The sequence below is a fragment of the Patiria miniata genome, unplaced genomic scaffold, assembly GCF_015706575.1.
Source record: "Patiria miniata isolate m_02_andy unplaced genomic scaffold, ASM1570657v1 HiC_scaffold_24, whole genome shotgun sequence".
Classification (NCBI taxonomy): Eukaryota; Metazoa; Echinodermata; class Asteroidea; order Valvatida; family Asterinidae; genus Patiria; species Patiria miniata.
In genome coordinates this window covers 20,904,857-20,927,055 of record NW_024037063.1, presented here as the reverse complement: position 1 = coordinate 20,927,055, position 22,199 = coordinate 20,904,857, and the positions used below count along the sequence as shown (strand labels likewise).

General features: G+C 41.9%; 1 protein-coding gene across 1 annotated transcript in view; it reads left to right on the top strand.

Moving 5' to 3' along the window:
• LOC119732714 overlaps positions 1 to 16,963 on the top strand; it is a 34,757-nt gene extending 17,794 nt beyond the window's left edge. The window contains exons 5-8 of the mRNA XM_038206358.1: positions 10,390 to 10,485; positions 10,677 to 10,883; positions 14,837 to 15,043; positions 15,429 to 16,963. Coding sequence (XP_038062286.1) covers positions 10,390 to 10,485; positions 10,677 to 10,883; positions 14,837 to 15,043; positions 15,429 to 15,661 — 743 coding nt within the window. The 3' untranslated portion in view covers positions 15,662 to 16,963. The remainder of the gene's footprint in view (positions 1 to 10,389; positions 10,486 to 10,676; positions 10,884 to 14,836; positions 15,044 to 15,428) is intronic.
• Positions 16,964 to 22,199: the final 5,236 nt, after the last annotated feature.

Sequence of the window (22,199 nt, the reverse complement as noted above, 5' to 3'; positions counted from 1 at the left end):
AAAAATCTTGACAAAAATAAACGCTTTTCTACAACTTTGCGGAAAAGCCAAACATTCAAACACTAGGTCTATACTATAGGCGAATTCAGCGAAGGGTTGCCTAATGTGGAGGGAAAAAATGACACATTTACTCCGTAAATAAAAATAATTTGACGCAGACATAATTATCATCAAGCGATTGACGCCCTTGACTACGTTACCAAAACAGAAAATTGTTCGCGAACATCTTTTCGCCCATTTAACACCAAAAACAAACTGCGCTTAGGCTTGACTGTTAAACTTGAATAGCAACCTCAATAAACTCGAAGTCATCACTGTACAAATATTATGTAGACAAATACAATTCTCTCTGATCACAACAGCAAAGAACCCCGTCATCTATCTTTAATCATAATATGAACACACGTAATTAACAGGAGCTGTTTCGGCGAGCTACGTCGCCGAAACAGCTAATTTTGCTCGAACTACTTTTCGTACTTTTACCCTAAACCAAACCTGCGTAGGCTTGACCGTTAAACTTAAATCCTTCCCTAAATTGACTGAGAGCGTCACCACAAATAATCGCCATTGAACAATGTACTCGTAACAGAATTCTTTCTAATCACTTACAGTACCGAGGAATTCGAACACGCCTAACTTTCTCTTCCAATATCAGGCGTTACACTATTGACAGCGCACTCTGTTACGTAATGTTTTTAGAGCGTTCATTGTTACGCCGAATCGCCTATTCAACTTCTCTCTGGATGGAGGAACCGCCCCTCTCTCACACTATTCTTCTTTTGTGGCTGCGTTTGTTTTTGTTTCTAAAGAAAGAAATGGATTTGGTGATTTCCTTTTGGCCCCCCCCCCCAAACTCTCGGGAAGAATATGCACAAGAGTTTAACCTGTTGAATGTTTGGACCAACATTGGTCTACAATCCATTTTGCCCAACGTTTTTACATATGATTGTCCGTAGTCACCTGTGGCATCTTGATGACAGAGCCAATTGGTTTTAACCGATTTTTTTTCTCATTAAGTAAAATTTTAGCAAGTTCCAAATGCATGCAGGCCTATTTCACTTTATAAATCTTGAGGTTTTTTTGAACTCCCTATAATTATGCGATGGAAGTAATTGATTCGTGCTTTAGGGCCTACACACAGCTGCGATTAACTGGGGAATTTTTGTTTCAGGACATAAAACGTTCATCATATTTTGGTACAATTTTTTTTTATAAGCTCTTGCGGAAGCTATGAACCTATCACATCCCTGCCCAGTTTATGAACAGTAGGTTGTTGGGTAATTTAGAAGGGGCTTGGAAAGAGTGTACATGCCGGGGCGTTTCTGTTTTAGTTTCAATACTGTATCTCGCTTCCAATGCAACAGACCCGAATACCATCTAAATACAGGTTGATCGGGTAAAGTGGTGTGTGCCCCATTCGCTCTTTGTATCGCGATGTTGGAACAAAAGCGGAGAAGCTGAACTGGCGACTTCGCGTTCAAAAAAGTTACGTAACGGCAGGAGAAGTGCATTGCACCTAAAAGTAAAAGAAAGTATCAAGTAACGTTTCCATGGTGAACCATTGTGAACGTATAAACACTGCCTTATGGGGTACCGGAACAATGGGAGGTACCCCATAAGGAATGACCACCGACATGCGGGGTACCGTTTGGTACCCCACAGGTTTTTCACGAAATAGATATATGGATTTTACTCAAAAACTAGGAATTTCCAAGGTGGGTTGGAAAAAAATGTTGTACACGAGAACAAAGGAAGTCCCCAAATACTGCAAGTGAGACTTGGCATGCTGGCAGCTTTTTTTTTATAAAGTCAGTGTCCCTAACCAAAATGGAAGACTTCTATTGTTTTAGCAATAGTGACTTTAACCTTTGACCTGTCGGCCCCAAAAGCAATAGCCTTCTTGAGACTACCAAGAACAACCCACAAACCAAATTTCAAGTTCCTAAGTAAAGCATTTCTCAAGTTATCGTGCTGACAAGAGCTAATCTAACCAAAAAATAACACAACTGAAGACACCCACGTTTGTTTATGGTGGAAATCGATGATTTCCTTTTGTTCCTCTTCCTTTACCCTTTTGTTTGTATACTAACTTTTTCGCAACAGCTCTCATTGGTTTTGTTCACGTTTTCCAACGGAGGGGTCCTTGATTTGGTTCCTGTCCTCGATTCACCGATGATGTTGCACGTGTTTGTCCTCGATTTACACCATAAACAAACGCAAGCATATATACAGACATACATACCTAAAGAAATACACACAGAAGGAATACATTCTGGAATTTGTTTCCGTGTGGAATTATTTCTTTGTTGTCGTGTACTAAAGTTTTCGAGTTTAAAAGTATACTTTCAAAATGCTCCTATTTTAACCAGAATGAATTTCCTGAGCAGAAATTTGACTTAATATCCCTTAGGCCTACACAAAATACTTCAATTTGCAACACATCAACACACCTCAATTCACATGTATCCAGAGGGTACCGTGCAACACATCCCTATCGCAATATCTCCCTCCGGCTTACAGCCAGGGGGATAAAAAGGGAGAAATACATTGTCCAAACACGTCCAAAGATGTCTCGTAAATGACGTTTTTTTAGCTGCTCCCATCGACGGAACTTGCAATATGTGTTTTTAAGACACCCTAAAATAACAGCATTGATAGGGAGCGTAAATAACACATTCTAATTAATTTTGTTGCTGTAGTATTAATTTCATCAGATTCATATCCTACATCCGATTCAACTTTGGCTCCCATAGCAAAGCGCACATGTAAACAATGCGAGACGTCATTATGTCTTATAGGTCTTTTGGGCGACATGCAGACACTGAATTAACAGGCATACACCGCCCAAGCACAGGTTAATAAAAGCCGGTATATGCCCCATTCGCTCTTGTATCACGATATTGGAACAAAAGCGCAGAAGTTGAACGGGCAAAGGCTTCCATTACATTACAATTACTATACCTTTTGAACAAAAAACTTACGTAACGGAGGACTCTGCGAACAGTACCTATGTTTCACGACGGGTGCAGCGCATACTGTTCGCAACTCCTCCACGGTGAAACCAATGATTTGATCCTCTGCAAAGAAACTGGTGAACAAACAAAGCTCAAGAGTCACTCGCGCGAGACCGAAACTCGCCCCGCAGTCTTAAAAATAAACTATACTAGGAATAGACGACACATCGTGACCATACCAACATAACATGCTCCACACAAGTCATGCTCATAGTCAGCTACCGTCCCTAGACTATGTAATAATAATACGGGCACTCGTATGGTGAGCCGGGCCCGCCGCTTTCAAAGTGCCTTAGCAAGATACTTTTACTTTTTATACGTGATAAAAAAAAACCGACGGTGAAAATCGAACCCGTCTTACAAATGTTAGCTTAAAATTCTACAACAAAATAAATTAAAAGCAGACACAAGGTTAAAGTGAAAGGAAAGAGGAAAGGACATCGAGTAGTCAGTGGATACTGCAACATGAACTTACCTTATATGTTTCGTTATGGAAGTCAGTTCTTTTCATTTATTTCCAGTGTTCACAAATCAGTATGTAAGGGTGTACATGTACATGTCCAAGCAAAAATTGTAGAGGAATCCATAGGAAAACACAGCTTGTATGTAGGCATGGGACCTATAACACAGTAGGCCTAATGTTCAGACACTAAGTGACAATCAAGCAAAATGTTTACATGCAAAGAAAAACAAGGGTACATATCAATAATTTTATAAGCCAACAAAAGAATGTCAGGAATAAGTAACCATAGTACCACATATCAAAGTAAAATTCAGCAGAATAAATTTTGTAAACGGCGAATGTACCGTATACGAATTTTAAAAAAAGTGCCTTAATGAAACAGGTTCGTTTACAAGTCATTTAAATCGTTTGTTTATTACGGGAGTTTAGAAGTTTTTTCTTACATGCATGTATAAATACAAAGCGCAGATTGAGCTAACAATCCTCCAAGTATTTCCAACTAAATATTAAGACTCAGTGGTTTAAAGACTGTATATATACAATAGCCTAGTGGTTAGGGTACTTGTCCACAGACCGCGGGGTCCGGGGTTCGAAACGGATTTTCGTGCAATTTTTGTGCACTCATACACTGATTTGTGAACGCTGGAAATAAAATGAACTGAACTGACTGAACTGACTTCTATAACGAAACATTTGAACATGCAGGTAAGTCCTTTCACTTTGACCTTGTGTCGGTGCTTTTTTTTAACACGTATCGCAAAAGTATCTTGTTCGGAAGGCATTGTGAAAGCGGCGGGCCCGGCTCATCGTACGGGTGCCCGTATTATCACATAGTCGAGGGACGGGAGTAGTGTGAGCATGTGTGGAGCAGGTTATGCTGGTCACGATGTGTCGTCTATTCCTAGTGTAGTTTGTTTAAAGACCGAGGGAGAGGTTTCGGTCTCGCGCAAGCGACTCCTGCGCTTTGTTTCCGAATACTATTGTTCACCAGCTTCTTTGCAGAGATCAATTCATTGGTTTCACCGTGGAAGAGTTGCTTTCGATCAAGATACGGTCTTTGTTTCACGACGGGTGCAGCGCACTGTTCGTACGAGTCCTCCGTTACGTAACTTTTTTGTTCAAAACGTAAACGTTATTGAAATGTGAATGGAAGCCTTCGCATGTTCAACTTCTTGTGATACAAGAGCGAATGGGGCATATACCGGCTATTTACCTGTGTTTGGGCGGTGAAGGCCTGTTGCATGTTAAGAATGATACGGTATTGATACCCGAAAGTGTCTGCATGTCGCCCAAAAGACCTAAGACATAATGACGTCACGCTTTGTTTACATGTGCGCTTTGCTACGAGAGTCAAAGTTGAATCGGAAGTTGGATATAAATCTGATGAAATTAATACTACAGCTCAAAATTAAAGCAATAAGAATGTGTTATTTACGCTCCCTGTAAATGCTATTATTTCATTATTCTTTGGACAATGTTTTTCTCCTTTTTTTCTTTAAATGTACCCAATTAGGCCTATCTTCTAGTTCTTTCTTTATCGCTGTTTTTCTTTGGAGTTCTGCTCAACCTCCCCTCCCCCAAAGTATGTTTATTAATATTATTATTTTAATGGGAGGGGGGCGTCCAAATAAGTAGCGTTTTATTTCAGGTTGCGTTTGCGCACATAACAAACAGACCTGTCGAGCAACTGAACTGGTTTCCAATCCATTCTCGAACATAATAGGGTGTTGGGTACCAACCTATATCATGTCTTATATGCAAAAGTGAAGAACATTTATAATGCTAGAAAATTAGCGATTTCACAATGAAATGTTTTGTTGTTGGGGAGCGAGTACAAGCCGAAAATATCACAGGTTCAATTGTTAAAGATGCGTCTTCTCGCTGCGTTTCACTTCGAAAATTGACGAGTAGAAACGGACTTATTTCTTCGAAATAATGGCTGTCATATATTAATTCAGCTCACGCAGGTCGGGTTCATTTGTGTGCAAAATGAAAACTCCTTTTTCAGAGGGTTGCAGACGCCCAAAATTGGAATAAAAGAAAATGTTCTCGTTAAAATAAAAGAAACACATCGACAACTAGTTAGCCTTGATGAAAAAGGCATGTAAACAGCACGGGTGTCATCTTTAATGTCGTTTACCCCATAAACCGTGCACACCCGCGGGGGTTGCCTGTGGAATACGAAACGGTCTTTTAAGTGTCTGTCCAAAGAAATTTCGAAAGCCGCACCCACCGGCGGGCGGCGGGTGGCGGGTGGCGGGCCGGTTCACCGTACGGCGCGTCGTCACAATACCTGGTTTGTTGTGAGACTGCACAGAGAGGTTTTGGTCTCGCGCGAGCGACTCGAAGCGTTGTTTCCGAAGGATCAAACCACATAATGCATGCACAATTGTTCACCATGGAAAAGTTACTTCATGCTTTCTTTTACTTTTGGGTGCAACGGACTTCTCCCCCCGTTACGTAATTTTTTTGTGAACGCGAAGTCGCCATTTCAGGTTTCTCCGCTTTTGTTCCAACATCGCGATACAAAGAGCGAATAGGGCACACACCACTTTACCCGATCAACCTGCATTTAGACGGAATTCGGGTCTGTTGCATTGGAAGCGAGATACGGTATTGAAACTAAACAGAAACGCCCCGGCAATTACTCTTTTCCAAGCCCCTCCTTATATCGAACAACCTACAGTTCATAAACTGGACAGGGATGGGATATGTTAATAACTTCCGCAAGAGCTATGAATTCCATTTTTATATACCAAAATATGATGACCTTTTTATTTCCTGAATCAAAAATTTTGTAAAACACGAATCGATGACTTCGATCGCATAATTGATAACGAGTTGAAAACTCAAGATTTATGAGGTGGAATACATGCATTGGAATTTTACTCAATGGGAAAAAAGTCGGTTACAACCAATCGGCTTTGTCAAGATGCCACAGATGAATAGGGACATACATACACAATGGCGGATGGGGGAGGGGGCAACAGGGGCCATCCCCCCCCCAAAAAAAAAAAAAAAATCACCAAAACCATATCTTTTGAAGATGACGTCGCAAAAAGGCAGCCACAAGCGTACAACATTAAAAAAATAAAACATTTTTTTCGGGGAACCCAAAAAAAGTTTTGGCCCGCCTTAAAAAAACCCCACTGTGTCCTGGATTTGGCCTGATACATTCGTGAGTGCGAGACCATGCAGTACCGGACTGAACGGTCGCGCGATTGCAAGAAGTGAAACAAGGGAAGAATAGTTTGAGTGAGGGGTGGTTCCTCCATCGAGAGTGCAGTTGAATAGGCAATTCGGTGTCACAATGAACGCGCTAAAAACATTACGTAACAGAATGCGCTGTCAATAGTGTAAACGCCCGATATTGGAAGAGAAAGTAAGGTGCTTTTATCGAATTCCTTGGTGCTGTAGTGATTGGAAGGAATTCGAGTACATTGTTCAATGATGAATGTTTGTGGCGATACTCTCAGTCAATTGAGGGCACTATTTCAGTTTAACGGTCAAACCTACGCAGGTTTGGTTGGGGGTTATACGTCCGAAAAGTAGTTCGCAGATAATTAGCTGTCTCGGCGACGCAGTTTGCCGATACAGCTCCTTTTAATTACGTGTGTTCATATTGATATTTAAGATAGATAAAGGGATCATGTGTTGTTGTGATTAGAAAGAATTGTTTGTGGTTACATAATAATTGTACAGTGTACAGTGACGATCAGTTGTGCGATTACCTTTAGCTGACTGAGGGCGCTATTCAAGTTTAACGGTCAAGCCTACGCCGTCATTCGCCAAAACAGTTCTAGTTGCCCGTTTTTCGTGTAAGGATTCAAAATAGCAACCGAGGCATTTCTTTTATTCTCATTTGTAACTGGCTCTAATTATAGGCTCCCAACCAGGGGAAAAACCTAGAACCTCTAGATCCATATTCTTGGTAATGTAACAAATGAAAAATATATATGCATTAGATTCTGTAATCAGTCTATGTTACCCACAACTCTCCAAGGTGCAGAACCGTGCGTTTGAGACACCCACCATATCAAAGCTTATTTCATCATCTTATATTTTCTGTTTTATTTTTGTGCATTTATCCTATAACGTTTGGGAGAAAATTCCATCAAATGATGCCGTTCCGAAAAAGTAGTCCTGTGGCCCATCGCCATTTTACAAAATGCATATGCGCTCCATTGCAAAATAGAGCAACTTTTGGGCCCAATTTCATGCAAATATTACAGAAACACGAGCTCACACTCCTGTGTACGGCTTTCACCCATTTTGTTTTAACATCAAGTTCGAAGCCCTCAACGGTGTCCACTATGCGTTTGTAACTCACAAACGCCTTGACCTCTAGTTGTGTTTGAAATGTTAGTACATGTAGGCCTACAGCTGTTACATAAGTTCAGGGTTCGACTTCAGCGGTGGTCCGCTAGCCTAAGTAGCCCCATGTTTTACATGTGTGTACAATCTTGTTTATAAGACATACTAAAAGAAAACATGCGGGCTTGTTAAAATTAAGAATCTGTTTCAGTAGCCTAACTGGAAAAATGTTAAGGGCGAATTTCTGTTTGAAGAAAACCTTGTCGTTTTTACTGTACCTTATAGGCCTAAAGCCTCGACAATGAAAAAAATAATGAGATAAAGAAAAACAAAAAGTTATGTGGTGTTGACCAAGCATTCAGGGGTCGCGATTGGTTACCAACTCCCATATAGGACTCTTCCTGGGTCTCGGATTCCCCGGCCCACCACACCTCCTTCCCTGTCCATCCATGTAACCCCGGAGGGCCAAGCACCGTTAAGGGAGGAAACGAGGCGACGCCCTATGTCTTGCTGCCGAGACAGCAAAAGAGCCCCGTACCTATAAGTAGATGCATAACCTGGACTTCGCAGACAGTCCCAGCCGGTGACTTAACTGATTGAGCTAAGGTCGGTTGGTATTTGACGACGGGAAATTAAGACTCTTAAGTAAATGATTGAGCGCGTGTATTGAAAACCAAAAAATGCACCGCGGGCGTTTAGAACCCCGGACCCCGCGGTCTGTGGACGATGACTGGTACCACTAGGCTGTTGTACATACAGTCTTCATAATCAGAGTCTTAATATATAGTTGGAAACACTTAAAGGATTGTCAGCTCCAGTCTGCGCTTTGCCTTCATACATGCGTGTAAAAAAGAACCCTCTAAACTTCGAAACTCCCGTCATAAACAAATGATTTAAATGCCTCGTACAAAAAAACGAACCTGTTTCATAAACATGCACTTTGGCTGAAATTATGTATTCGTATTATGCGGTACATTCGCCGTATTTTTCCCCAGCAAAGTATCGGTCTATTCTAATACCTTATACTCTTCAATCCATAAATTTTGTTTCTCGGAATTTCGATGTACATCACTCTACTAGGCAAGCTATTCATCTCCATCCGTCATTTGCTGCTTCTTTTACTTCAAAAATACGAGGGAACCGAGTGATAGTACTCTCCACTGATCCCTGAAGAATTTTCTATATTTTTACAAATCTATTTTGCTGAATGTTTAACTTGATATATAACTTGCATATTGAACTTGCTGGAATTTTACTCACTGAGTAAAAAAGTAAGAAAAGAAATGGGTAATTGGTAATTTCTTTTTTTGAGGGAGGGGGGGCATTGCCCCCGTTGGCCCCGCCCGGATCCGCCGTTGCGTGTGTATGTCCCTTTTCACTGTGGCATCTTCATTGACAGAGCCAAGGTTTTTACCAATTTTTTTTTTCAGTGTGACGTCGCAAAAAAGGCAGCCATGTTACGTACAGCATTAAATTTCAGCCACCATGCAATGATGCCATTAAGAGTCCTAGTGCCCCCTTGCTTTTCATATCGAATTTGGGGCGGAACATTTTGGACCCACTTTTTCGGGGAACAAAATAATGTTTGGCCCACCCTAAAAAAAAAAACCGCTGTGTTGTGGATTTGGCCTTATACAATGTGTGCGAGACCAGTACCAGCACCGAATGGTCGCGCTACGTGAAACGAATGGTTAATTGAGAGAAAAGAAACAAAAGAAGAATAGTTTGAGAGAGGGGTGGTTCCTACATCGAGAGTGAAGTTGAATAGGCAATTCGGCGTAACAATGAACGCGCTAAAAAAAAGAAAATAGGAACAGAGTGCGCTGTCAATAGTGTAACGCCCGATATTGTGATTAGAAAGAATGGTAAATGATTACATAATAATTGTACAGTGTAAGTGTACAATGACGATCGGGTTGCGTGATTACTTTTAGTTGATTGAGGGCGCTATTCAAGTTTAACGGTCACAAAAAACATGACCTTTTTGTTGTTTTTCTTGATTGTTGAAATCGATAAACGGTTAGTTGCTTCATTTGCTGTTTTTCAAAGTTATTTGTGTAAAACTGTAAAACAAAAATCATTGATCGTTATGCTGTAATGAATTTTATTAAACTTATAAAACAGAGAGACCGTATTTATCTTAATACCGTTTGACCGTTTTACAAAACTGTAAAACGACAAGACGGTCAATGGTTTGTTTAGTGTTTTTGTTTTGAGGAAATGCAAAACGGTAAAACGAAATAACGGTATGTCCCGGGATTAACGAGCATGTTCATTTCAAGCGGACTCAATCAAGACTGAAGGGTAAACAGACTAATCAAGTTCCTGCACAGGATCATGTGAGGGAAACACAGAGGATTGTGGGGTGGCCGATTTTAACTATTGCGAGCATCATAAATTCACGGTTCACCAATTTGACAACGAACACATTAATTTTACGAGGGCTCTATAAAATCAGAGATGAGCATCTGAGATTCGATTCTTTTTCGGGTGTGAAAATATGGTTCCTGTTTCTGCCGCCAACACGTGAATAGCGCGACCCAAGAATAGATGGCATGTTCCCTATTTATGTACATTTGAGCTTTGATTTATTTATAGTTGGTGCTTGGGCAGCTGAGACTACGCAAGCGCCATATGCCGTGCTGACGACGATACCAATGGTGTTGCGCCCTCTCACGACTTTTAAAGCTCCAGGTAAGGGTAACAAATATCGTTCCGTCAGCTCAAATCAAGAGACCTTAAGTGAAGATGCGACTCATGTCGCTGCCAATTTGGGGGCTTGAGTATCGGTTTTCCCCCAAGTTTTCCTTTCCGAGTTGTATTTCAACCACGGGACTAATCGAGAGCATTTTTGTACTGTGTATGCAATAATTCTTGGAACTCAGAGCCATCTTCGCCCACGACTCCCTACTCCCCCATGGACCGGTGGACAGAGTGGTCAGCCTGGGGTGACTGCTCGGCTACTTGCGGCTTAGGTGAGCAGTCAAGGACCAGAGTGTGTCAACTCCTCATTGAAGGTCTAATCATCCCGGCCAGCGGCTGTGAAGGCAGCAGGGCGGAGACAATGGCGTGCGACACGCGCCGATGCCCAGGTATGAATACATTTCATCAAAGTTTCCTATGTACGGTACGATGCCAAGGCTCGAATACCAGTACAATACCCACGTACGACAACGAATACGTGTCCGCACAACATAAGAACCTTACACGGGGCGACCTGACCTCAAAAATCAAAACCAGCATTATGAAATCTGAGGGTAAGTTCGCAATATTATCATCGCAACAATGTAGTGTTTTTTTTAAAGCGACAATTACAAATCCACGTTGACTTTCATTCGGATAATGTTTGTTGCGCTTAAAACACTGTATTGTTACGGTCATAATACCTTCATTGTTTGACGGTTTCTTATGAAATGAAATATCGTAATGTTAAACATAACGTCACTGACACCACGAAGTAACACTCATATACATACCAGTAAAAACTAGCAATCGGATCAAAAACGGCATCTTAAGTTGAACGCCTTCTAGAACAACACTTTGCGTCAAAACTGCAGAGTATTTTCAGTTGGGTTCCTCGTTGTGGACATTTGACGTATTGAATGTATTAAATGTGCTGTTTTTGACCCGTTTGTATATTAAATCAACAAGAAATAAGAGAAAAAAAAGATGAGTGCCAGTTCGTGGAACCAAAACAGCTGCGAAACTTTGAATTTTTGTTTTCACGAAGTAGTACGCTTCAATTACAACACTAGGTGAGTGTTACTTCGTGAAAACGGAGGTCAGCGCGCACTCTCGCATTTGAGCACAGTGTGCGTCATGCTTTATACAATGGTAAATGGAACTTGAGTGCTACTTCGTGAAAACAAAAATTGTCACTTTCGCGCAATACTTGCCATGGATAATTAGCGTAATTATTAGAGTAAAGCTCTTGAAGCTTTGAACTTCGTGCAATGGTAGGTCTTGATGAGTAATGTTTAAAAATGTATAAAAAAATAAAAAAATAAAAATCGAAAACTGAAAAATATGGTTTAACACATGGAGTGCTACTTCGTGGTGTCGGTGACGATCATGACAAATCAGTGGACGGAAATTCATTTTAATACATGTTGTATCTCTTGAGTTGTTGCCCCTTAAACGAGTTTGGTGTTGGAGATTGAGACCACTATTTAAGTGGCGCGCCCTCTATTGAAAGAACATTAAAGTAGGCGTTGGTGCCAGACCTCTTGGGTTTCAGACCTGTAAATCGACTCCCGTAGACTTAAGTGATAACTACACGTAATTCCAATTTGTCCCTTTGAAATGCTGGTCCCACCCGTAGGCACCGAATGTCTTTTTAATTTTCACACAACGATCTGGTATACACCTCGCACTTGCTTTCCTATGGGAGCATGTTTTATCGTCGTGCTTGAGTGGCAACTAGTATTATTCATCTCGTGCAAAATTTCGGACTTTACTTCCCGTAACGAAATCGTCTGGAGCCTCGATTCAGCAAAAGAGAAATAGCCGAAACTTAAAGTAGGCACGTGTGCACGTTTGTCTTGGTTCGAGACCACTAGTTTTTTAGCGCGCCCTTTCTCGAAAGAATATTTTAGGTGTTGTTTGACGGTTTCTCACGAAATTGAATCTCCTTATGTAACACTTCAAGACCGATCACTGGCTGAACTTACAACTTAATACAGCTGGGTCTGGTAGGCTCAGGCTATTGCCCAAACAACGAGTGTGTGATTTTTATTTTTTCCATGGACGTTGACTTTCTTGTTTCCTTCGGTTTGCATTTTTCGCCTTTAATATATTTTGCTTGCGTCATATTATTTTTTTTTATTGTTTGACGGTTTCCCATAAAATTAAATCGCATAATGTTACACAGTCATCATGACAAATCACTGGACACAATTTCAGTTTTGAAATACAGAACAAACTCGTTTTGGGGGCAACAACTCAAGAAATAATCGATGTATTAAATTAAAATTTCAAACGCCTTGGAGTGCTGTGAGTATTTAAACAAAAACATTTGGAAGAACATGTAATTATCACTTTAGTTCTGTGGGAGTCGATTTACAGGTCACAATAATATTAACACCATGTAAATAGTGGTCTCGATCTCCACCACCAAACTCGTTTTGGGGGCAACAACAGACTCAAGAAATACTAGATGTATTAAGCTGATTTGTGTCCACTGATTAGTCATTATGTTTAACAGTACGAGATTTAATTTCATAAGAAACCGTCAAACAATGAAGCTATTATGACCGTATCAATACAGTGTTGTGAGCGCGACAAATACAACCCGAACGAAAGTCGACGTTGGTTTTTCGCGAATTACGTTTAAAATACATAGAAATTCACAAAAATGTGAAGTTATGAGCAGTTCATTAATCAAAGAAGAAAAAAGATAAGGACTACAGAAGACAGAAAAGACATTAAAAATATAAGTTAAGAATATAAAAATATATACAAAATTGATCACTCTGTATGTACAGTGTGCAAAAAACTTAGCATGTAAAATGCAAAAAGGCAAGGAGGCCAGCTCCACTAAAATAAACACCAGGGCTTGTTATGTAAAAATTAACTGCATGAAATGAGAAGTGCAGTCAAGGTTGGGATTGGACTGGTTTTTTTGTAGCTGTTGGTTCTACTCTGGATTGAGCACAATTGTATTTCTGAGATTATTTCTGTTGGGTTGGGAGCCAGTCTCTGTTGTTGTTTGCAATGATCAGTGATTGACCAAATTTAACAAAAAAACTGTTCAGGTCTGACAGAAACAGGTGACAACTCAAACTGGGAATACATTTCCTGAAAGACTTAGTTCTACAAAGGTCCTTTGTTAAGATAATGGGGAGGGCATTTCGCTGTAATTTCTCCAGACATTCCACTTGAGATTTACTAAGACTTGAGAACCAAACTAGGCAGGCATATTCAATAAGCCATTTGCGAGTTAAATTTGAATAGAATCTGGAACGCTGACTTAATCCTATGCTTTTCACGTGTTAACTTTTTTTTTTTACATGGTCGTCTTTATTTTTTTACTCTTTAAATGCCCATGCATCATGTTCAAATGATTCGATAATTCTTATCCTGTCATGGCTAGAAACTTTGTTGTATGGCCCTCGAGCACTAGGAACATGTAACACACGCCAGATTAATTTAATTAAAAGCAGTTTTAAATTGATCGGAATAAGACGAATTTAATCTCTAAATGCTGCCATTCGCAACAGCTTAGACGAATTTGATTTGTAATGACGAATATTCTTGACACTGTGTTTAAATATGGTGACCGAACTTTGAAATGGAATGGTAAATGACTAAATCGCTTTGGTAAAAGCGTGTGACTTTTTTTCTGAGACGAATTTGAATATTAGAGTTGGTGAATTTTAATGAAATAGCCGGGAAACCCTATACTATCTGATGATCCACTCTATCAAAAGCTTTACTGAAATCCGTAGCAAGTAAGACTGCAGAATGATATGGGTTATCGGTGGCACTACCAATGGGCCGATCCAGTAAGCACCGCCCCATGGTATTCTGACCAATCACAGCCGTGATTTATGTCCGACATGCGTGCCCAAAATCCGACATGCGTGCACGCGCGCGTATGCGCGCGGCAGGAAAATGCAGTGTGGCATTGGAGAGGAGCACGTGTTAATTTGCCCACGGGCGCACTGGGCGGGGCTTACTGGATCGGTCCATTGTATTTAGTAGCTTGACTAAACAATGAGATGTTGATTAACCTTTAAGTGAACCAAATTGTTCAAATATTTTAGCGAAAATACAAGTTGCCATCGGACGTAAGTTATCCATCCTAGGGGGTGGTTTTATTGGTACTGGGACAACAAACGCCATTTTCTAGATATAGGTACTATTCCCTCCTGTAGAGAACAATTAAAAATGTCACTCAATTAAAAAAACAATTAAAAAAGACGGTTCATACGCAAATTCTTTTACAAGACGCGGTGGAATGCAGTCTGTTCCTTTACTATTGTGTTCTTCCTTTTTCCTGCGATTTCCACTTTATTTTTTATTCGATAACTTTTTAAAACCCTAGAAACACCTCGTGTGGACGGTCAGTGGTCTGACTGGTCCGAGTGGACCCAGTGCTCGGCCATGTGCGGCCCTGGCGAGCAGACGCGCCATCGACTGTGCGACAGCCCCCATCCTGCTGGTGAGGGCGCCCTACCATGTGAGGGCGCTATGACCGAAGACCAGGACTGTCACGGTGAAGGGAAGGTCTGCGAGGATGCCGGCCTCAAAGGTGAGAGTTTGATGAATTATTTGAATCGGGCCCTTTTTTCATTAGTGATTGTTCTATGATGTCATTGTGTATGTTGTTTGTACGAAATCGCACAATGTGCGTCCAAGTTTGAAATGTCGGAATCGTTTCAGCTTGGGGTTCATCTCCAACTTCAAATAAGTACAGAGTCTTATAGTTGACAAAAAATCGTTTTGTCCAAGAAATAAATCGTGCAGCTTGAGTCTCAAGACGAATACAGAGACGCAGTTTAGATTCGGAAAACATTTATAAAAGGTTGAAGGAACGACGTAGGAATTGTTCGTCATCCCGTGTTTTCGTAAGAACGCCCTCAATGGTCCAGCCGATATAATAAGAATCTGACTTTTTCTCTTCTCTCTACGACCAGCTCTGGCCTCCTCCACCCCCAGGCCGAGCGTTAACGCACCGACCCGCCGCCGGATCCATAAGCTGGTGGCCTGGGTCGTTCTGGTCGTCTTCGTTGTCTTGGTCGCGATGGCCTTCGTGGCTTGCACGACAGTCAAGCTCCGACAGGTGTACGGCGCCAGGCAGTACCGGGGCGGCAAGCCGATGTTCACCGACGACTCTCTCAAGTCTTCGTTCCGATCGACCGTGCCATAGTTTTCCGAGAACCGGTCCGAAATTTCCCGATCTGGGCTGTAATTGGCAAGCTTCGGCAATCACTGGAGAGCATCTACAGTCATCGGCAAGCATTGGCAAATATCGGCAAACATCGTCGAGCCTTGGCTATTATCGGCAAGCTTCGGCATTCATTATGTTACTTTGCGTTGCCATGTATACATAATCTAGGCTTCATAAAAATGTCTGATCGTTCAATTCGGGATGTAATTTCTATCTTCATTTCAATTTATTTCGATAACAGAGAGAACAGCGTTTGTTCTGTTCTGTATCAGAAATGTACTATAAAAATTTGGTTTTGGTTATGCAACTTTTTTTCGTATTCAAGTTGATTTATTAATCTTCTTAATGTACAAAATGACACGTTATACCCTGTATAATTTTTTAAAATCCGATTACTGTCTTCTTTTATGTACAATTGTCATTTCCCATTTGGCTCATGAAGCCTACATTTTTTCCGCCATTACGGAAAACGTGAGGAATTTGCAGCAGTTTTGATAATACATTTGACACTATAAAACCGTCCATAAATACCAGCTTTGTGAAAAATTAAGGTGGGCTGGGGATGGGACACCTTGTCCATTTTCAGTAAGAGAGCAATTTTATACCACCGTTTCTACCTGTTCACTCTCGGAGTCTCCGGCTGCTATTGGGCATTAACCCCCTCCCTTTCTACCTTGCCCCGCCCCTGGGGGAACCACACGCCTTCTCAGCTAAACAGTGATGGAAGATGGTACGGGTGCATGAAGAAATAGAACGAAACCCCTGAGCACATCGGGGTGAAAAGGGTTCAGAAATCTACCAAAGGGAAAATATAACTAATTCCAATAGAAAAAAAAATCGCTTAAGATGCCGACCATCGAGTTCCGTAATTGGTTTGCGTGGCTAGCGGCGGGTATAGTGTACCGACCATGAGCTCGCAACCCCGGCCGGTATTACCACCGAGGTGAGACGCTCACAAAAACTCACAGACCGATGTCCGTCTTCCTCGGGCGTGACGTATTGACAACGAAGGAAATCACTCCGAAGAAGGATGAAATATTGCTGCATTATTTTCTTTCCTTTTTCAAAATGCGTAGAATTTAATACTGTCATTTGAACATTTTTACATTAAAATGTAAATAGGGGAATTTTCGGACCAACACGGGAAAAAAGCTTTTCTTGTTTTGATTTGTTTTGTTTGTATTTAAGTTTAATCTCGTTTTATAATAAAAGACAGATGACCTATTGCCGGGGTGACAATAAAAAGTATATATCATTCCAAGATGTATAGGCTTTACTTAATTTGAATGGAAGAAAATATTTACTGCGTCCTTAAGTATGCATTCAGTGATAATATTGCCAAACACCATACTTCTTTGAAAGCCTTTTGTGCACTAATTTCGTCGCGCGTCCCCAAAACAGGTGCGTTGCTCTCATGCGTCGTGATGACACCTGTCGTTGGTGAGCGTTCAGGGGCGCGCTCCGCGTAATACGCGCGCGTGCCAGTGCGCGCACGCGGTGTGTCTTTGGCTGACGCTCATTAGTAGTCATCCAGAGTGTTCTTGCAAAATGTAATGCCGACACTGTTCCGAGAAGTTCGGATAGAAATCCATCAGACACTAAAAAGCCCATGCAATAGTTAGAGTGCGATTTTTCTCTCTATACTGCATTTTCCACTGACACGCGCGCAAAGATGTCGCTCAGTTTGCAAAGAAAAGTAGCGTGAATCATGATGACAGTTATATTTTTACAGAGCGAAAGCCACACCGCTTACTGACATTTCCTCTGAAGTTAAAAAAAAAAGGTCAAAAAAAAAAGAAACCTTCCTCATGTTGATGGATGGCCCTGGTTTTTCATTACCGCTCGCCCATGACAACATTTCGCAACATTATAGTTTAGCGGAAGCTAGCGAGGGCTCCTCGACGAGCACTTTGCTACTTTGCAATCAAAGCTGCGGCTAGCTTGCCGTCTTGGCTTACCGCGCAATTTCCTACGCTGGATAGGCAAGCAGACCCGGCTCGTGTTTGGCGGGAAACTTGCATTCAGCATTCGTGCGTTGTCAGGACAGATTGCCCCCCCCCCCCAGGTTGTCTTTATTACCGACGTGGGAGCATTGTCTGGCCACGTGATATTATCCGAGACCTAAGTGTCTTCTTTTAGTGTCTGATGCATATTGCTGTTCGTTTTTTATGACTGGAAGACCGTCTTATTATTTCCTCTCACAGCACTTGTCTGTTGCTTTTACTGGCTACAATTTCCTGCTCGTTTTCTGATTTAGAGTTTAATAGTCGTTGGGTTCAACAAGCTGAGTTGCGTTTCTGTTATCGTTTCCAATCCAACGGCGTCACAACATAAACAATAACCGGACGCGTTTTTTTTTAATTTTAGGAGGTTGCTTCATAGGGTTACTTCTCTTCGTGAATTTCGTCCGATGTTCGGCTTTCAAAGTATTTCAATTTTCTTGTTAAGATCTGCGAAGACCTCAACAGGACGAAATTGGGACCAATGTTTATCATCCTCGGCATCAATTTGTAGGGCATACATGTTGTGACATTGAAGCCAAATGCAGGCTACATTTTGTAATGTGTGTTTTTTTTTCTCGAAATACATGTCTTCCTAGTAAAACCTAAACTAGAGATGAGCGCCCCCTCCCCCTCCCCCAAAAAAATGTGGGTTGATTTATTTTCTTTTAAACCTATCTATGATATTTCAGACATTTCCGAACATAAAAGTGATGTTTGCCATATAAAACTTAACTAGTTTCCTTTATTCTTTGTTGAATTAGAAAATTGGCTAAAATTATAACCCAAAACTTTACCAGGCAATTTATGTTTTCACTTTTGGTACATCATAACCTTTAAAAGGGCACAACATTGCCAAAGAGAAGATCCTTATTTTAACAATATTAAAACAGTTTTTTTGACGAGGTACCAAGAAGAGTCCGTTTTCAAGAGAACACATCACATTTTATGATTAAATTTATCATTTTGTTTTTGGTATTTGTCAATCAAGCACAACATTCCGATATTTTCAACAGCTTAAGAAACGGAACCCCTTTCGACCTATAAGCAACCTCATATAGCATCGTCATTAAGACGACTCTAGTTGCATATCCAGGGTTTTTAATCCATTAAAGGTACTAGTGCAGGGCCAGTCGAAAATGTGCGTGTTCGGAAGGGGCAGTTGAGAACTGCAGCTCGTGCAAACAACGCACATTATTCAATGGTGTGAAAGCACACTCGCAAGTTAAACTCACAAAATGTCGTCACCCCCCCCCCCCCCGGCACATACAGTGCAGTGATGGTTGCTCAGTTGAGTACAAAATGCATGTGCCCGTGCATGCCACTCACGTATATGTACGTACGAAGACATAGTGTGCAGTGCTTATCGCCCTACAATGTGCCCGTCATTTTTGCAGGGCCCGTCAAAAAAATGCACCTGTTCGTTAGGGGCAATTTCAAAATGCTCATATCAGGCAAACAACGCACACGATTCAATTGTGTTGTTTTCACATGTTAAACTCACACTCATAGGTTGAGCGCACTTTGTACATGTCGCCAGGCCATCCCCGGCACTGATATTCACCAATACGCCCGTGCAGCTACTCACCTACGTGAGTAAGGTTGCTCAATCCACCGCCTACAATAGTGGTTCAATCGACTGCAAAATGCATGTGCCCGTGCAGTCATCACGTACGGAAACATATGGTACGCAGTGCTATTCACCCATACTGGACAATGGTATCGCCCTACAATGCACGTGCGCGTGCTCGTCCTTTTTGCATTGTTTGCGTCATATTGAGCACGCGCGCTTTAGCTTTAACATGACGTAAACAATTGAAAAGAACAGCAGTGCGTGGAGTTCTAGGCTATATTCTGGCGCGTTTGCCTCAGAAAATACTGGGTTTTTTTGCAGCTTTTTCGAGAACCGCTCGTCCAAACCACTTCAAACTCGACACTGCACATTCTGCTATCCGGAGCAGTACACCCGCCGATTTTCAACTCCATACGGTGCCCGGTTCTGGAGATAATCGGCGGACAGACAGACAGACAGACAGACGGACAGACAGACAGAGATTCCTTGAATTGTAGTATAGACTAGTGCAGGGCCCGTTGAAAATGTTCCTGTTCGGAAAGGGCAGAGAACTCATACAAACGACGCACACGATTCAATGGTGTTGTTTTCACAGGTTGGCTGCCAAGTTTACAGATTTTGTAAACGCACACTTTGTACACGTCATCCCCTGACACAGATAGTCACCCCCACTTAACAATGGTATCGCCCTTCAGTTATTTAGTCGACCGCCTACACAGTGATGGTTGCCCAGTCGACGGCAAAATGCATGTGCCCGTGAAGCCACTCACGTACGTGTACATACGGAAACATGGTATGACTATGCAGTGCTTTTCACCCATACTGGACAATGGTACCGCCCTTCAAAGCATGTGCCCCATGATGTGCCCGTCCTTTTTCCATTGTTGCGTCTTATTGAGTACGCGCGCTTTAGCTCAAACATGACGTAAACAATGGAAAAGGACTTTGCGTGTTCTAGGTATATAATCTGCCACGTTGAGGCTCAGAAAATGCTGCTTTTTTGCAGCTTTTTCAAGAGTTTGTGAGAACTGCTCGTGCAAAGAACACACGCGATTCAATGGTGTTGTTTTCACAGGTTGAACGCACACTCTCGTCAAAGTTTGTGCCAAGTTTGAAGTTCGACCGCCTACAATGGTCGATCAGTCGACTGCAAAAATAATGTGCCCGTATTGAGCCACCATGTACGTGTACGTACATACATATACATGTGCGTGGTATGCAGTGCTATTCACCCATACTGGCCAATGGTATCGCCCTTCATTGCACGTGCGCGTGTCATGCAGTCCTTTTTTTTTTTTTTTTTTGCGTCATATTGAGCGCGCGCGCTTTAGCTTTACATGAGGTAAACAATTGAAAAGAACGGCAGTGCGTGGTGTTATGTTCTAAGCTATATACGGACACGTTAGGCCACAGAAAATACTGCTTTTTTGCAGCTTTTTCGAGAACCGCTCTTCCAAACCACTTCAAACTTGGCACTGCACATACTGCTGTCCCGAGCAATACACCCGCCGATTTTCAACTTCATACGGTGCCCGGTTCTGGAGATAATCGACGGACAGACAGACAGACAGACAGACAGAGATTCCCGGAATTAAAGTAGAGACTAGTGCAGGGCCAGTCGAAAATGTGCGTGTTCGGAAGGGGCAGTTGAGAACTGCAGCTCGTGCAAATAACGCAAATTATTCAATGGTGTGAACGCACACTCGCAAGTTAAACGCACAAAATGTCGTCACCCCCCCCCCCCCACCGGGACTGATATTTTCCCCTACTGGACAATATAGTATCGTCCTACAACTGTAGCCCTGGCGTAGTTGTAGGGCGATACCATATTGTATTAGAGTTGCTCAGTCGACCGCCTACATACAGTGCAGTGATGGTTGCTCAGTTGACTACAAAATGCATGTGCCCGTGCCCGTGCATGCCACTCACGTACGAAGACAAGGTGTGCAGTGCTATCGCCCTACAATGTGCCCGTCCTTTTTTTCATTGTTGCGTCAAATTAAGCACGCGCGCTCTTGCTCAAACATGACGTAAACAATGGAAAAGAACATCAGTGCGCGCCGGGTTCTAGGCTATATTCTGGCGCGCAAGGCCTCAGAAAATACTGCTTTTTTTGCAGCTTTTTCTATAACCGCTCGTCCAAACCACTTCAAACTTGGCACTGCACATTCGGTTGTCCCGAGCAATACACCCGCCGAATTTCAACTTCATACGTTGCCCGGTTCTGGAGATAATCGGCGGACAGACAGACAGACAGACGGACAGACAGACAGACAGAGATTCCTTGAATTGTAGTATAGACTAGTGCAGGGCCAGTTGAAAATTTGCCTGTTCGGGAGGGGCAAGTTGAAAATGTGCCTATTCGGGAGGGGCAACTTGCTTGACCGCTGGTACTGGTTAAGGTTGATTGCCTTAAGGTTGATTGTTAAGGTTGATGGTATCGCCCTAGAATGCACGTGCGCGTGCCTGTCCTTTTTGCATTGTTGCGTCATATTAAAGGTAGAGTCCATCATTTGCAGCCATCCGAAAAGTAACTGGCGTAATTATTGTTGAAAAACTAACTTGGTTGAAAGATAGTAAGGAGACTAAACTCCCTGTGAAATTACTCTTTCTGGAAAGCTGTCATTTTGAAGTAATCAACGAAAGAAGGCATTTCCAACGGTGATTCTTAAGAAGCACCGTAGGAAAATTTAAATTAGTAGTTCGTTTTGTTATTCAGCGCAGCGCGCACAAGTATTCGAACGACGCACACGCGCGCGCGGTTGTTATAATTCGTCTGATCAGTGCGCGACGTCGCGTATAGTTGCAATTCAAAACAATTCAAAACATGATTCTGCAACTTTTGATTTGAAATTGAGATCTTAGAATGCTGTTTTTCTCGGAATGTACAGCTGAAGCTTAGCTGAAACTTCATCAGGTTAGTTGCTTAGTATCCTTCATTAGA